Source organism: Vulpes vulpes, chromosome 5 (assembly GCF_048418805.1).
Source record: "Vulpes vulpes isolate BD-2025 chromosome 5, VulVul3, whole genome shotgun sequence".
Classification (NCBI taxonomy): Eukaryota; Metazoa; Chordata; class Mammalia; order Carnivora; family Canidae; genus Vulpes; species Vulpes vulpes.
In genome coordinates, this window is record NC_132784.1 from 49736501 (window position 1) to 49753331 (window position 16831).

Consider the following 16831-nt stretch of genomic DNA (forward strand, 5'->3'; position numbering starts at 1 on the left):
CCCCTCTCAGCAATGACCTGGGAGCCAGTTCATCACCCACGAAATTTATACAGAGGACATGGTTTGGTCGCTCTTATCTGGGAAGGTCCATTCTAACCAGCTCATCTGTATGAGTCCCACGTTGGGTGGGGCCCACTTTTGGTTGTTATTCCTGTGCCAGGACAATTCTCATTAAAAAATGTGCCGAAGGTATAACGTGAAAAATAAATTACTAAAAAATTAGTGTTTCTACAGACTTCTGTTTTTTCACTAATACACTTTCTCCATTTTATGCTGTTTTCAAAAAGAACATCAAAGCATTAGACTTCCGTTTTACTGACAACAAAAAGGAGGGGAGGTTGTGTTGTGTCCACGATCACAATGAAGCTATAGATCACAGACTCAAGTCCAATTATTCCAACTCTAAACCCTGCAATGAATGTTTAAAAATAATCAAGTGTTTCAAATACAGAAATATAAAACCTATGAATCTCAGGTTATCTATAAGAGGATTAGATAACAACTTGATCTCTCTCAAGTCTGTTTAAACTCATTTTATGTTTCTATAATGACAAATAACTTACAATTTAATGAAAGGAAAAATAATTTGTGGAAGATCAGTCCTCTTGCTTGCACAAGGAACTATTAGTATTGAAAATATATAAATAGTAAAAGTAATAAACAACTATATTTTTCAATTAATTTATTTTAGAAAATCAAAGGTTTACAATTGGTGCCATAAGGCAAGATATCATGAATTCAACAAGTTAGTAGTAATACAGACTTCCAAAAACCTTTATAGATTTAGTCCAAAGTAGAAAATTATTTTTTGCCCACTCTTGGACTCAGACACATTCAGAAAAAATATATATTTATAAAAATAAAATGGCAAACCTAATCCCACCAAATAATTGATAGTCTTAATATCTCACACTGGTTTACTTGAACAATGTCTGCAGAAAGAGAATAGCTAAGTTTTTTTTTTTTTACCTGTCCTCTGTATGATACCTCTGTATCATATGAAGCAATGATGAAAAAATGTAAATTATTTTAGAAAACCAAAACCACAAAAGCCCCTGAAACAAAACACAAGAAACATCAACAAAAATCCACTAAACAAAAATACAGTTGTCTAACTACTCACATAGGCCCTTCCTTCAACCTCTAGACATTTGGCTGTTAATGCTATTTCTAAGTCAGATACCAGGAAAACACTAGGTGTGAGAAGAAAATAAAAATTCAGGTCTAATACACCTCAAGTTTCAGATAAAGTAGCTAGAGAAATATTAATGTGTATGATGAAGCAAATAGAAAGGACTGCAAGCTATAATGGGGTGCATAGCTTGATAAAAATATATATTTTCTTCCTCTGAAATGTAATTAAATATTGTCTGAACACTAGATTTAGCAATAGCAAGTCACCTAGAATTCTGAATTTTAAGATTTAGAAAGAGAATTTTATTGCAACCAAAAGAAAAGACAAAAGGATACTCTTATTAATATGTAATCATAATAAGATTCACCAGTGAATGAGGATATCTCTATTATACTACTAGATTCATTAAGAAATTAACTTTACTTGGGTGTAGTTTTTCCTGAAATGAAAATAGTATTTCTACTTAAATGCTAATACCACATTAAAGGGAACAGCATACTACTGAACAAAATTTTTAAATTTGTTTTGTGAGAAGTCTGATAATATCCTAAAGTAGAAACAAAAAGCAAAATTTTAATACAAAAGAAAGAAAATTATTCCTTATAAACCATCTACACGTTTTGTTTTCCTAACAGACACTCTTGAAAAACACAAATAGAATATAGGACAACAGTAGAGAATTGTGAAAAAGGTAACAGAAAATTAAGGCATTAACTTACTGACAAGCAAGTCTCAGAATACAAAGATCACTGGATGTCTTGTTTGTTGATACATATTGAGCTTTTACTATTTTTTCTTTCTCTACTGAAGTCTTTCATTTTTATAAGTGATGCCTGACAAAGGCCAAAAATGTGCAGATGATGGACATCTGATAATGATAAACATGAAGAAGAAAAGCCATGGCATTTTCTACAATTTCCTACTGTCACTGGTGGAGGCTATGCTTTACATTCCTTATTAGGTTAGACTCGAAGCATGATAGTCACCTAAGCTTTTGTCACTGCTGCAAAACAAGCTCGACCTCTGGGAACATTAATATTTATCCTCCAAAAGAACCCCTCATTACTCTTTGGAGAGGAATCCAATTGTTAAATTGGTAGCATTTAACTATGATATGCTAAAAGAACACATGGATACAATAAAACAATTGCTAGAAACTTCTTAGTAGATACAAGAGTTTCAGTTTAGCTGGGATCAGCATGGCATCAGAAGTAACCAACAGCTGGCTTGACCACCAAAGCCCTAAACAACTTCAATATCAGGACCATGAGCTGCATATTTTTAAAGTGATTAACACTCATTTTTCAGTGTTTAATAAAAACTATTATATTGTTTAACTCAATTATTCAGTGAATAATCACCCACACAATGGTCATCTAATAAAAATCCTATAAACTTAGCTAAAATGAAGGACTCAAAATAATCTACAATAAACACACCATAATTATACTTAAAATAATGCCAATTTTTATCCATTACTTGGGATAGAGTTCTTATTTCATTATAGGGAGAAGAGGAGAGGTCACTGGCTGAAATAGGCGTCAGAAATGAGAGGATGGAGAAGGTAACTGGCAGATCTCTTACTCACTGGATTATCATAAATTTGTTGACAGGCTGATAATGTCACTCATTATGAATATAAACATGCCCATGTTATTAACAGAAATATGTCAATAAATTTTATATATGTGTATGTAAATATATTGTGCATGTGTGTATATACACAGATACACATATACTATGTCATAAGTTACCATATCATAAACATAAAAAATATGATATATATTACTTTTTAAAAAGCAGCAGGAGCTTTTTATCAAAGCAAATTTTTAGAAGAGATTCCAATATATAAAATAGAGAAAAAATAGGAGGCCATTCTGGCTAAAACAGAGTAGGAGTAACAGAGACCCTCCCCTTCCTACAGTGACCACTGAGACAACTGCTAAGCATGTCCCAGGGTGTGGTTTGAAATCAATGTCCCAAATAAATTCAATTATTTTGCAAAGATTAAACACAAGACTATTTTTTCCCCACTCTATAGACGCATAGGAAATTTTCATAATGCAACTGAGTATAAAGTTAAAAAGGAACTTTTCTTCTCCTTTAAAAACAATAACAAAATAAAATTGCTAAGCTATATAAAACCAAATTATTTTTAAGTCAATCTTAAGTTGATCCATGGAAAAAGTTGTTAGTTCTCCTTTAAAGTGCCTAAATTTTAAAGACTTAATTTTGTCCACGTAAACCTTACCTAAAATATACGAGGAGAATGAATGGTAGGAGGTGAAGGTATTGTTTTTCTTTGTCAAACATGTATCTTCTACCTGACTGACTAATTTAAATATTCTGTCCAGGAATCTTAATTGTGTCACAGAATACTCAGATAGAGAAACATGCAAAAGAACTGATCTGCTGTAACAGTATCTATAAGGTCAACTTTGATGGAGTGTCTGGATTTTTTTTTTTTTTTTAGACAAACATTTCATCTCTTTGCTCCAAATATGCCCCCATTTAGGAAGGACTACTTTAATCCATGCAAGTAGATATTAGCAAAATACAAATAACGTATTCTTTTTTGTAAAGATCATGATTAAATGTCTAAATTCAATAAATAGACTCTTTAATAATTTGAAATCCTATGAAATATTCTACACTAGCAAAATTTCAATCTTTCTTCTTTTCTAATACATCTTTGGGTCCTTGCACTGTAGGCACTAGGGCATCTCCACTCCTTGGCTCCTGTTCTTTGCTTTCTTCTGTTGGTTCTTGGCTTTCAATTTCACTTTTGGATACTTCATATCGTTCTTCTATGTAACCTCCATCTGTGTCCGCTGTGTAGATGCCATAGCACATGATACTGACGACCCCCAGTGGAAGGCCAAAGAGAAAGCAGCCCATCAGTGGAGAGCTCTTGAATATAGACTGTGGGAAGAGAATCACAATTCAGTTCTCCTCATATGTACTCTGGTATAAGATACATGAACGAATTTCAAACTACGGCAAATTTCTTCCACATGCTAACCAGTCAACTTGCTTTTAGTTCCAATGAATCAATGTCAGGATCCCTGCAGCAGCTACCACGTTAGAGACAATGTAAGATAGAACTTTTACATGTATGTGTGTGTGTGAGAGAGACCAGCTACCAGCAGCAGAAAAAAGCACCAAATATTTTATATCCTTTTCTAAGACATTTATCTTCCTCACATAACCATAAATGTCTCTTTGGAGATGGCAACTGCGTGCCCAACAGCTATGTAGTCAGATCCTGGACTACAGCAATGTGCTCACTGCGAAGGCTGCTTATCTACCATAAAAAAGGTACATACACATTCCTCTTCACATGGCATTTAAGATATTTTTTACGTACTGGTTAACGATAAAGCACATTAACTTAATTATTTCCCTCAGTGTATACACAATCCACTTAGTTCTCAGAAAAGTAAAAGCAATTTTATTGAATAGGTTTTTCAACTATACTATCCTCTGTGGGTTACGACTGTAACTCAGAACTGTGCAAAGTCAGAAGAGGGCAAAGTGACTTTGGGTGGAGGTAACGGAAGATGGCTTCCCAGAATAAAGGTGTTTTGAGGCAGAAATTTAAGCATGAGTAAGAATGAGGCACTGTGAGAAGCAGCAGGAAGCACCAGAGAAGCTTCTGCAATTATTCGAAAACTAGTGAGGCCATTTGAGATGATAGATATTCCCATATGTGTTGATGGAAAAGGGAAGGAAAGTGATAACAGACCATTCTGGTAACATTCATTGTGTGGTAGTGTACAGAATGGATGGGAGCTGGGGTGACAGCAAGTGAAGTTAGAGCAGCAGCAGACAAAATGTCCTAAGGGCTTATTTTGAGGATTTCTACTTTGATGACTGCTTTTGGCCTTAATGAAAACGCCCATGGAGTAAGTAGCTAAACAGCTAGAACTAAGTTTAAGGCTCAAACAAACTTAGGCATGCCTCTGCTGTCAAGCTGACCTAGAGTTGAAGCAGGTTCAGATCCAATGACTAAAAAGGGCAGGAGTTGGAAAGAGACCCTGGAAAACATTTTTAAAGTCATGCCAGTGAGGTAACGGATTCTGAATCCCAGGTAACTCACCCATCACGCAGAAACGAGTACTTAGAGAAACTTAATTTCCACCTGAAAAAGATCTTTTTAATGTAAATATGGACTAGTTTCTAGCTTTCAAATTAAAGATGTATCTTTACCTAATCCTTTCAAATTTCAGATTTACCCTCAATTAGACATAAAGCAAATATATATATGTATATTCTCAATAATCCATGACACTAAGCAGACCACCACAACTTACCACAATAGTAGATTTGGCATCAAATACTATCCTCTTCAATCTCTGCAATATGCTATCGCCTCCTTGGGCCTTGAAATTAACAGGGGAAAAAAACCCACAATTAAATTATTATTTAAGTACTAAGACTTTATTTTTGTTATATAACCTTACAACTGCAGGTCAAGGGTTGACCCCAGGAGATTACGAAAAGCACCTGAAAGAGCCAGGCTGTATATATTCACAATTTTTTTTTTTTTTTTTTTTTGTCCCCTGCTTTCTTGTGTGAACACACTCTGATCCTCTTCTGAAGAATTCAATCTCAAGCCTGCCCGATTTTGGAGTTCAGCTGAGCCTGTTAAACAATAACTGCTGTAGGACATCTTTGTGACTGTTTAAGGAGAGTCTCCCCAAGAATGGCCCTCCCCTCACCTCAAAAGTGCTGAAAGGCAGAGAGAAAAACTTCTGATGCAAATATATCAAATCTCTGCATTTGGCCATCCCTGAAGTCTGGCTCAGTGCTTGAATTCCCAAACTGTATGAGCCTCTCCTTGTCAAACAGTTTGAATTGGGTCTCACTAGCTCACACATAGAAGAATTCTCACTCACATTTCAAATAGTATTATTTTCTCAACTAAAAAATTTCTACTATGTGATTGTTTCTAAAAAGAAATGATTGTTATTCTGTGAGCTAACTTTCAAACAAAGTTTGTAAAAGCTGAAACAAAACGCTCACAAAACAGTAATTTAACTTCATAAAAGCCTAGAAGTCTCATACTTTTTTCTATTTCATTCTTGTCTGTTGAATTAAGATGCATGCTGGTCACAATGTCCTGAGGCAACTTCATGGCCCTATAATATGGACTGCAATCCACAGTTTGAATAACACTACAGTAAGATTTATAGAAAAAAACGGAAAGCTAAGACTGTCTATTATTTCTGAGAAATATTTTATATAAATGGATTTGGAACTCTCCCCTGAAGCTCTGATTCTCAGTACATTTCCTTAAGAAACTGTAGTCTTATACACAGGTTTTCTTAGAAAAGCAATCTGAATAACTTAATCCAATTATACTCTTGAACCCAGAAAGGTTAAGGGCCAGGAAATTTCACTCCTGGGATAGCTCTGCACACTGAAGACCTCTCAGCAGCCATAGCCTGACTCCAAATGGCAATAGCACCTCCCACTCACTGTGACAATCAAAAATGTCTTCCAAATAACCCTAAAGGAGACCTTTGCAGCTATGAGCAGCATCTTTCACAGAGAACCTTCTATGTCTCTCAGAATGTGGGTCTGTGACAGGAGACAAGCAAGGTGGGGAGGACTGCCCCTCACACCCCAGGTGATTGCTCTTCTTTCCAGGATCAGAGGAGGAGAAGAAAGTTTGTTTCTCCCCAACCTCCTCCTCCCACCATCCCTTTGAAATGAGTCATCGACTCACCTCCACTGTGCCATCCAAGATGTTATTAATGAACTGCACCATGTCCTCGGCACTCTTGATCTGTCTATCTAGTAAAAAGTACTGTTGGTTGGAAGTATTTAGTACAACCACCGTTGGGACTTTGAGTTCACTGAAACAGAAAAATAAAAGAATCAAAATACACATTAAACACTGAGATGACAAGTATTTTGATATTCATTTATATTGTATCTAAGTAACTATAATTACAAAAGGGGGAAGCTGCATTAATGGCTTTGCCTCCCTATGCTCACATGAAGAAAATTTCAAATTGTCCATCAGTTTACAAAATAGCTAAATTTAGATTATACCAAAAACACTCTTGGGCGCTGGGTGGCTCAGGCTGATGAGCATCTGACTCTTGATTTCAGCTCAGGTCCTGATCTCAAGGTCATGACATCGAGCCCCACGTTGGGCTCTGCACTCAGAAGGGAAATGGCTGGAAGTCTCTCCCTCTCCCCTTCTCCTTCTTTATTAAGGAAAAAAAAAGTGAAAGAATATATTCTAATATATAATATCAGAGAGCTGAGTATTTGCTTAAACTGAAGGCTAAAAATTATGTATCAAGTACCAGTTTCTGGGCAATCTTATTCTCTGCCATCCACATACCACCAGTGTTGGTCACACACAGCCCGTTCCGGGTAAGTGGTACTAGGGAAACAAGACAGGGTAGAGCACCATCTCTGCAGCCACATGGCTTGAGCCCGGAGCTTTCCCATAAGTCAGGTTTCTAGGCCTCATGCTTGTCATTTATAAGTGAATAAAAGGGAGTAGTAGGAGGGTATCTATATTGTAAAAATTAAGTGAGAAAACTCCAATTTAAACACTCAGCACACTACCTTGTGTTCAATAGACACTCTTCCAAATTCTCTGAACTCCCACTATCCCACTACACATCCCAACACATCCTCAGGAAGTGCTCACTGATGTACCAGACATCAATTCAGTTTGCAGACACAAAACATTACTAATAGGGGCCATTTAATTGAACTAATTATTTTTTCCTTCCAAGGATAGGTTGTTGCACAGTCATAAAAGGAAGGGAAGTGCTTAATTCTGTATGTCACCTACACATGGCTTTAAGGTTATTTGTATGTCTATATGAAAATATTATGTAAAAGTACAAAACTCTAGAGTAGCAGCAATTCACACCACTGTATTATCACCACATGAGTGAGTTCAGCAGATGGCTTTCTTGCTCCTAATTCTCTACTCTCCCCATGCAATGCTCTTCTCCCAGGGAGGCAAAACACACTCATGTGACTCCTCATATGTTGGGTTCAGCCATGTGACTTGCCAAGGGCAAGGTAACAGAGATGTGACTCAAGCAGAGGCTTGAAATGTGAGTGCATGGGTAGGCTTGCTTGCCTGTGTTTCTGTGACTGCCACATGATGACCTCCCAGGAAAATATCCTTCCAGGATCAAGGACATGCAAAGACTGCAGACCTGAACCTCAGTGGCAGTCTGGAGCCATATCTATCTGTGCCCAGGCAATATCAGCCAAGCCCAGGTAAGTGACAGAAAGTAAAGACTACAGCTGGAAGTCACTGGGTATTAGAGTGGTTGATTATCCAGAATTATTATTAGGCAATAGTTGATTATATAATTAAAAAAGAAAAAAAAAACTTAGCTTCATTCTTGTTCATAAGAATAGACAACTTTTTGATTTATAGCAGTTTAGTTATTAGTTATAATGCATACGTAGCAAAAAATTCCATTTTTACAGAATAGATCAGAACTTGGCCTGCCTATAAAAATACATATTATAAAAAAGTTAAATACACAGTGGAACTAGAATTCAATAATTCGAGTAATGATGGAAAGGGAAAATATCATTTCATCCTATTCCCTCTTAATTACATTCACAAGAACCAACCCCCCCCCCCGAAATATTTAACAAATCTAGGGTCTGATAGTACCCTATTTATTTTGAGACAACGTAAAAAACATAGTGCTGCCGTATAACTATCTTACAAAATATCATGTATTTGCCCTACGTTAAGACCCCTTTCAGCATCAATACCTATTAAATGCTACTATTTATCTGACAATATTAATGTCACAGAAGAGCTTTGGAGTAAGAGAGATCTGGATTTGAGAACTGGATCTCTTTAACTTACTTGTTGGGCATCCTTTGGCATATTATTTAACTTCCTTGAGTTTCTTCTAAGAAATTTCAATTTCCTCATCTATATAAAATGGAAATAATAATAGTACTTACACCTTACTGAGTTATTGTAAAAGTTAAAAAATACCTATTGACCACTCAGTCCAGTGTCGGTCACAGAATTAAGTGCTCAATAAGGACTTTCAAATATAATCACGTAACCATCATCATATGCTTTCTCTTCTTTTGAAAAAGAAAAAAAAAAAGCAAAATATGAATAAAAAACAAACAAAACAACACAACAAGGTGTTGGTGGTAGAGATTACTGTTGTTCTTGGACCACAACTGAAGCTCAAAATTTCTATCTCACAACTCACATTAACAATCACACTTATGAAGGAATATCCATCCATCTGTATATATTCCGAATATCATCCTGGATCAAGGAGTTGTCTCTTGGACCCAAATTCTTTCAGCCTTTTACAATGTTTTACTGAATGCTGGCTTGCCTTGAAGGACATTGTAAGAAATGGTTCTGCCGAATTCCCTACTATATATACTGTAAAAATCCTATCAAAAATATATTTCTATTATAATGTCCCCCTCTTTATGAGATTATATAAGGTCTGCCATACTCCTTATGACCAAGTTACTTTACAGGCTACAGGAAATATGTAAATAATGTTTTTCTACTCTTGAATATTTAAATTATTCAGGACCAAAATTTTCAAGTACCTTCAGTAATGACCTATAAATGATAAATACCTAAAATAATACAGATGCTTTATTTTATTTTCCTTTGTCTTGATTCCTTGGTTATATATTATATCACATTACTTTGTATCACTGGTAAACACTCTCAAATTCTTACTGGACTAAGAAGATAATAAATATAAATGAACAGAGATAAAAATACTTTATAATTTTAGGCTTTTAACTGGAAATTATGAATGTTACTTGGGGTTTTAAGTTTGGTTTGTATTTCTTCAGTGCTCTTACTTGGAAAATGGAATAATACCCTAAAATGTGAATGAAGGCAACTGCCACACCTCTGCTGCTAAGCAAAGCTAGAGAACACCAAAACAGAGCACAATGCTGTGAACTCAAAATGGAACCTCAACACCGCTGGACAAGGTCACTTGTCTCTAGTGAGCTTTCCCCATCTTCACTTCAGGGGCTATTTTACAGCCCCATTCTCTCCAAAGCCCCATTTCCTTATCACCTCTTGTGTGCTATAGTGCTCTGCCTAAAATAACTTCTCTTAATGACTGCCTCCTCTGGCAAGCATTTTCTGATCCCTTCCATTTTTTTTTTTTTATCCCTTCCATTTTTATGTGCCTTGGGGTGTGGTGGGAGCCACTCTGTTTCCAGAACCCTCTACTGCAATGAATTTTTCATACAGTTTTGCAATTACTATGTTGTCCTACCCAGCAGACTACAGGCATTTTGAAGATAGGAGGAACTCTACTCTTTTTCTGTGTCAACAGTACTAAACAGCGTGTGATATACAGTAAACCCCTACTAAGGGTCTACTGCATCGAGTAGATTCTTATTTGAAATTAATTTAGTATAAATATGCTAAATGTTTTCTAACAACTTTTTGAAGTGACAAATCAGATTTTTATGTCATAAACACAACTGATGGAATTATTTTAAAATTGTATATTTTCCCTATAAAGTTATTTATACTTTTTTAATTCTTCTCATATAGCAGTTAATACTTAAATGTAAAAATTTTCCACTTAAATTACATTTACTCACTGAAACTGACCTTAAGGTAAGATGTGTGTTAAACAGAAACTACAAGATTTAAAAGTTTTGAATGCTATCTTCTTTCCAAAATATATGAAATTTAGAGATAGGTATTTTTTAATATAGAATATTAAAGTTTAATGTGTTTCAAATTTAGACTTAAAAACTAAAGTGAGATATCTGATGGGAGGATATCTGCTTTGTATATATGTAGACTTCCTTTTTTGCTTCCCACCTAGTAATGCTTTTATCTCTCAAAAACAGAAACTTAAAAATTGACAGATTTGACAGCAGTCATTTAAACATTTAGAACTTTACTTACTCCATCAGCAGGGTATTTATATAGTCATTTCCATCCATATGGCCAAACTGAAAATCTCTAACCAACAACAATCAAGAGAAAGAAAGAGAGAGAGAGAGAGAGAGAGAGAGAGAGATTAGATATAAAACAAGGTAAATATGAACCAAGAACTGAACTTCAGGGTATGGTTAGCATGTAAACACTGTAAATGTTCAACATATAAGTTACAGGAAATAAATGTAGAAAAGAGTATGAATTCTACTGGCTTCTGAGATACAAATACACGTGAGTAAAATTAAACAAATTCTAAGATATTTCTACTTTCCATGTACTTAAAATGTAGGGCAACATAAGCTTTTCTAAGTAATATATATTTAAGAAAAATTAAATCCACTCTGTTTAAAAAAGGACAAATAAGATGTTCATACTATGGAACAGGAGAAATATAAACATATATCACTGTTGTATCACTAGAAGACTCAGAATAAAAAGGGAATAACAATTAAATATTGTAACAAATTTATATTGACTGTCTCTTATGGCAGTAAAAAAAAGAATGACTTGGCATAAAACAAAAAGTTATTCTCTGAATTCCTGTTATAATCATCGGTCTATAACTTGTGACTACTCAATTTAACTTAAATCTCAAATTTATGAGTACATGTCCATATTTCCTTACCACAAATGCATCCCAAATACTATCGTAAAGCAAGTATGATACAAATTATAAAGGAAATCTTATTTGCATGACATACGTCAACAAATACCAAGTCCAAATAATTCATATGGAAATGTAACATACAATAATTCACTTCAGTATCTTGATTCACCTTTAAAAGTATAAAATAGTACTACTTTTGTTTTATTATATTACATAATTAAAGAAAGATAAAGGAATCTTCCTGAATGTAAGCACCTACCTGTGGAACTGGTCTCTGTAATCTCTAGCAACTTCCTGAATAATTGACTTTAATCTGTGAAAGAACACATGAATGTTTCATCTCTTTGCTTCAAAAATATATTATCATTTCCCAACTATAATATCTGCTGCCTTATCTAATACTGTGGGGAAAAGGAAGATGCCATATCAAGTTTATCTGAAGCCATGTAAAGTCTGAATTAGATGGTATTTGAAGCTTAAAACTATTTCAAAACACTATACCTGGTGTGTTCAATTGATGTATTTTTCTCATCAATAACTGCAATAGCCACAAGCTTTCCTGAAATTAAGAATGACATATCTAAATTCAATAGCCCTCATTATACAAACTTTTTAATTATTACTGTAGCTGTGAATCAGAATTAGTAAATAATTTCTAGAATTTAATTCCAATTATCCTACATGTTACGCACAGTAGAATGAATCAATGAATTAGTCAATTCAAAGTGAGATGTTCCCTCCCACCTCCCATCCCACAAATGTAAATAATAGTAAATATTTAATAATTTATATATTCAAATTGTACTGTTTTCACACTACTGACAAACTGACTAAATTACATACTTTGTCAAAAGCTAGGATATTAAGAAATACATTTATTATTAATTGATAAAAGAAATTTATTAATTACTGTAGCTCTAAAAGAATGACCTTTAACAAGAGAAAGATTTTTACATGCTATTACTACTTGCTAGTAATAATACACAGAACAAAACTGATTCAAAATTTACTGAACCCTATGTACAACATAAATCACATCCATTCCTAATATCCTTAGGAGACAGCACGACGTAATAACCAGAGTACTGCTCCTGGGAGTAAGAAGACCAGATGCTGCATTTCAGTATGCATGTTCTGGTCTAGGCCAGGGGGAAGAGCTGTGAGGCACATTTATTAGCTATGGGACTTAGCTGCAGTGATGAACACACACACACACACACACACACACACACACATCTCTGAAAGAGTGGGAACCACAGTCTAGTAGGGAAAACAACAGACAAATAGAGATCATTTATGACACACAAACAGATGTACGGTTAACAATGAGAAGAGTTCCAAAGGAAAGTAACAGGGTGCTATGAGAGAGTACTGTAGAGTAAACATAAGTAGTTTGAGGGGATCAGTAAAAGATTGTCCTTAGAAGTAGTATTTGGTCTGACTTTGATGAATGAAAATAAACTATACATTCCAGGTATAAAGGTGCACTGGTACAAAGTGCACAGCCTTTTTAAGAAAACGGAGAAGTCAGTATGGCTGAAGACGGTAGAGTGAGGCGATGGGAGATTCAAGTGGGGGTCAGAAGACGCAGGGACCCTCCATCACCAGCGCTTCTGAGAAAGAACAGGACATGTCTGAAGCCACCCAGAGCCAGGATCTCTTGTGCTTATGAGGTAAGCAGCCGGATGGGACAATGAGCAGAATCAGAGCCACAGCAGCACAACGGAACAAGGGCAATTATGTTGTACGAAAAGGGAACATTCCATAGCCAACTTCTTTCCAAATTAATCTGGGAGAAGAACTATTCGAGTAGAGCCAGAGCTGTCTACTTTAATTACTTCAAGGTAATGCTGTCTCCTATGATTACCAAACTGAAAGCAAAACTACTGAAACTACTGTATTCCTCCTCTGTTCCCCTTTTCCCTGTGCATCAGTCTGTAAAAATCCAAAAATAAACTCACAATCTTTGACAGTGTTCACACCGACTTCTAATACTGAACTACCACACACCTCTCTCTATAGCAATAAGCAAAGATAGAAATGTCACCAGACACAGAACATGAAAAAGCAGGCTCAGGAGTCAGAACAAATATCCTAAGTTTGAAAATAACATGGGAACCTATTGGAGCATTTCTAATTTGTATTCTTAATGAGATTCAAAAGCAAGAAATCACAAAGACGGAACTCTATGCACACTACTTCTCATACAAAGAAAATGAAACTTGAGCAAAATTTTCCCATTTTTAAAATCTAAACCGTATCTCCATCCCACTTATCATGAAGTTATGAATGAAAACAAATGTGACAATACCTATGATTTCTCCACTGTAATTCATTATAAATTTACAAAACACCTCCTCTTAAAACTTACATGGTTAGGCCTCTTAGAATTTTGGTAGTTTGCATCTGAGACCCTATAGTTAGCTTTTGTTTATGCATCTATAAATACATTTACTTTGCTCATCATTTTTGATCATATGCCAGTGGTGTGGTGCCCATGTTTTCGTCACAAGTAAAAGCAGGCCTCAAAGGTGGTGAGGAGTTGTATCCCAACTCCTATTACAAAATCAGCTCTTAATATAGCTTCTTGGTTATTTCTTCTCATTTCCTTATTATCTAGGCTCTGCTCTTCCTGTCACTTCAGTTCTAACTAGGAAATCTTTTCTAACTCATCTTTGCTTCCCATACAAACATCTGCTCTTTGTTAATATTAATGTCTATTCTCATGAAAAAGAACTGGCATTCAGGTCTTAAAAAGCAATAAAATTATGAAAGAGAGCTTAAGATTTATTTCCCACAGAATCAGATTTAAGAAATCAATTAAGGAAAAATCATGCAGAGTGATGGAGAGTTGTATATATACGCTTGTTACCGGTATCTCCCAGTTCATATAAGAGGAAGCCATCCACAGTCAGGTAGTTCTGAAACCTCTCCCTGTTGATCCAAGATGACAGATCACCATCCTCGTATTCTTAAAAATTAAACAAAGCTAATAAGTTATATGCAAATACGAGTTTAAAATGTTTATAATGTTCTAATCTAGCAATATGTATAAAATGCCTTGACACATAGTCTTAAATTCATAAAATTAATTTTTAGAGATCTATTCTAAGGAAACAATGAGACGTACAAAAGGATTAATACACAAAGCAATTCTTTACTAGAACATCATTAAAAACAGCACAAGACAGATAAATAAAAATATAGGAAATAAGTGAAAGACCCTAGAAAAGAAAAAATTTAAACAATTTTGGTACATAATGAGGAAGACTCTTCATTTATAGATTCTTTTTAATTAATAATTAAGTGGTAAAGCAGGTTGCAAAACAATACTACAGCATGACTGTAGCTTTGAAAACACAAAGTATGGGAAAAAAACTGACAGAATGATCAAATGAAGGCAAACATTCCTACCAAATGGCTATCCTGGGTTGACATTTATCCTTGAATGGTGGCAGTATCGTAACTTATTACAATTTCTTTGCTCTTCTCTATTTTATGACATTTCTTCCTCAGCTTAGAACCCTTTCTCATATATAAAACTAACACATTTAAAGCCATTGTATTTTAGCCTTTTTCCAACATCAAATAATTCTCCTGCTAAGCAGATAAAAAACATGTGTAATATCAAGAGAAATATTATGTCCTGATTAGAAATATAATTCTGAAGTAACTGTGAACAATTATAACTGCATAAAAAAGAAGCTAATGTAAAAGGCTACCAATATGTTTGGTGGAAGACTGGATTTTAATGATTTCTTGGAAGATGTGCTTTTTCTGTCACTTGCATTGCTAAACAAAACATTTTCAAGTTACCAAACCTATAAAATAAGTGATATAATACGAATCTGAAAGTATTTATGGATTTGGACTTACAAATTAGAAAAATAAGCATAAAACTAGGAGTTGAGTATGGGGCCACAATCTCTATTCCAAATGTTTTAAGATGGCACCAAGTGATATATCTGAAATACAGAAAATAAACTATCCTTCTAAGTCCCTACCCCAAAGCTTCTAAACTTCATGACAACAATTAAACATTAGAATAAACATTCAAGATAAATTCTGTGTGTTATCTGAAGACTTTGGGCAGATCTAAATACTAACTGCTGCATGTTATAGAATGATGGTCCCTCACAAGAGCTACAGATACTTCACCCATCTTCTTGTGCACTCGAGGGAGGGCACATCTGAGGGCATATCTGAAATGTGGAGAGAAGAGGAGGTGCACTTTCTTAGCCATGATTAAAGAACATATTTACATCTAAACAGATATGATCAGGCTTGTTCCAAAAATAAAGTGGCTTTCTGAAGTGTTAATAAACTCATAGGAGAACTAGAACAGGAGATCTGAAAGCAGACACTTGATTATACTATCAATTATTTTAACCTGGGGGAGAGAAAAAAAACCTCTTTAATCCTTTCACTTGTAAAATAGTAAGAATACTGATCTCAAAAGCATGGTTTTAATGACAAAATAAGACAATGTAAGCTAAGTGTTTATCATTCAAGCAGTGTAGTAATCAAAGAGCAAATGGATAGAATCAGTGCAGATATGCACTATTTTCTTTCTCCTATTTTCATATATCCAAGTTCCTCTTCACTTCCTTTTCAAGCCCAATATCTAATACAATCAATAAGTATCCAGTGAGCAAATGAATGAACCTGTTATTTAATTATACATCTGTTATCTTATCTAACACTCTTAATTATCTCTTTCATAATCTCAGGACACTCATCTACCTATCTACCCTTCCAGATCATGGCAAGGATAAAATGAAAATATCACTTACATAATTAGTACCTGCTGCATAAAATATAACAAATAGTAGTTGTTCCACTACAGCAAAAATTAAATTCACATTTATTTAAAAATAATGAAAACAGGAGATTTTAGAAATGCTGTCTTCATGATTGTTAATATAATTAAAATATTCATTTTACTAAAAAAAATCAGAATATTCCTTTTATTAGATATTCTATTCATTGGAATTATTTACATAATCCAAAGTTTACAGCTCTCAAGTAGTTCTAGTTTCTTTTCTGTTATAAAATAACAACATTCTACAATTTTTCTGTAATGAATACAATATTCCATATCTGTACTCTCCAACATGGTAACAAA

At 34.6% G+C, this 16831-nt stretch overlaps 1 protein-coding gene across 2 annotated transcripts in view; it reads right to left on the reverse strand.

Annotated features, from left to right (window-relative positions):
* Positions 1-667: 667 nt before the first annotated feature.
* Positions 668-16831, reverse strand: part of TMX3 (thioredoxin related transmembrane protein 3) — a 45039-nt gene continuing 28875 nt past the window's right edge. Inside the window, exons 10-16 of one of the 2 annotated variants that reach the window (XM_025997726.2) lie at positions 14579-14677; positions 12208-12265; positions 11966-12019; positions 11067-11123; positions 6867-6996; positions 5449-5517; positions 668-4057 (exon numbers count right to left, since the gene is read on the reverse strand). In XM_025997726.2, the coding sequence (XP_025853511.1) occupies positions 3800-4057; positions 5449-5517; positions 6867-6996; positions 11067-11123; positions 11966-12019; positions 12208-12265; positions 14579-14677 (725 nt within the window). In that variant the 3' untranslated portion in view covers positions 668-3799. Of the gene's footprint in view, positions 4058-5448; positions 5518-6866; positions 6997-9005; positions 9075-11066; positions 11124-11965; positions 12020-12207; positions 12266-14578; positions 14678-16831 lie in introns of those variants that run through there. The other variant, XR_012001575.1, reaches the window with a different exon arrangement.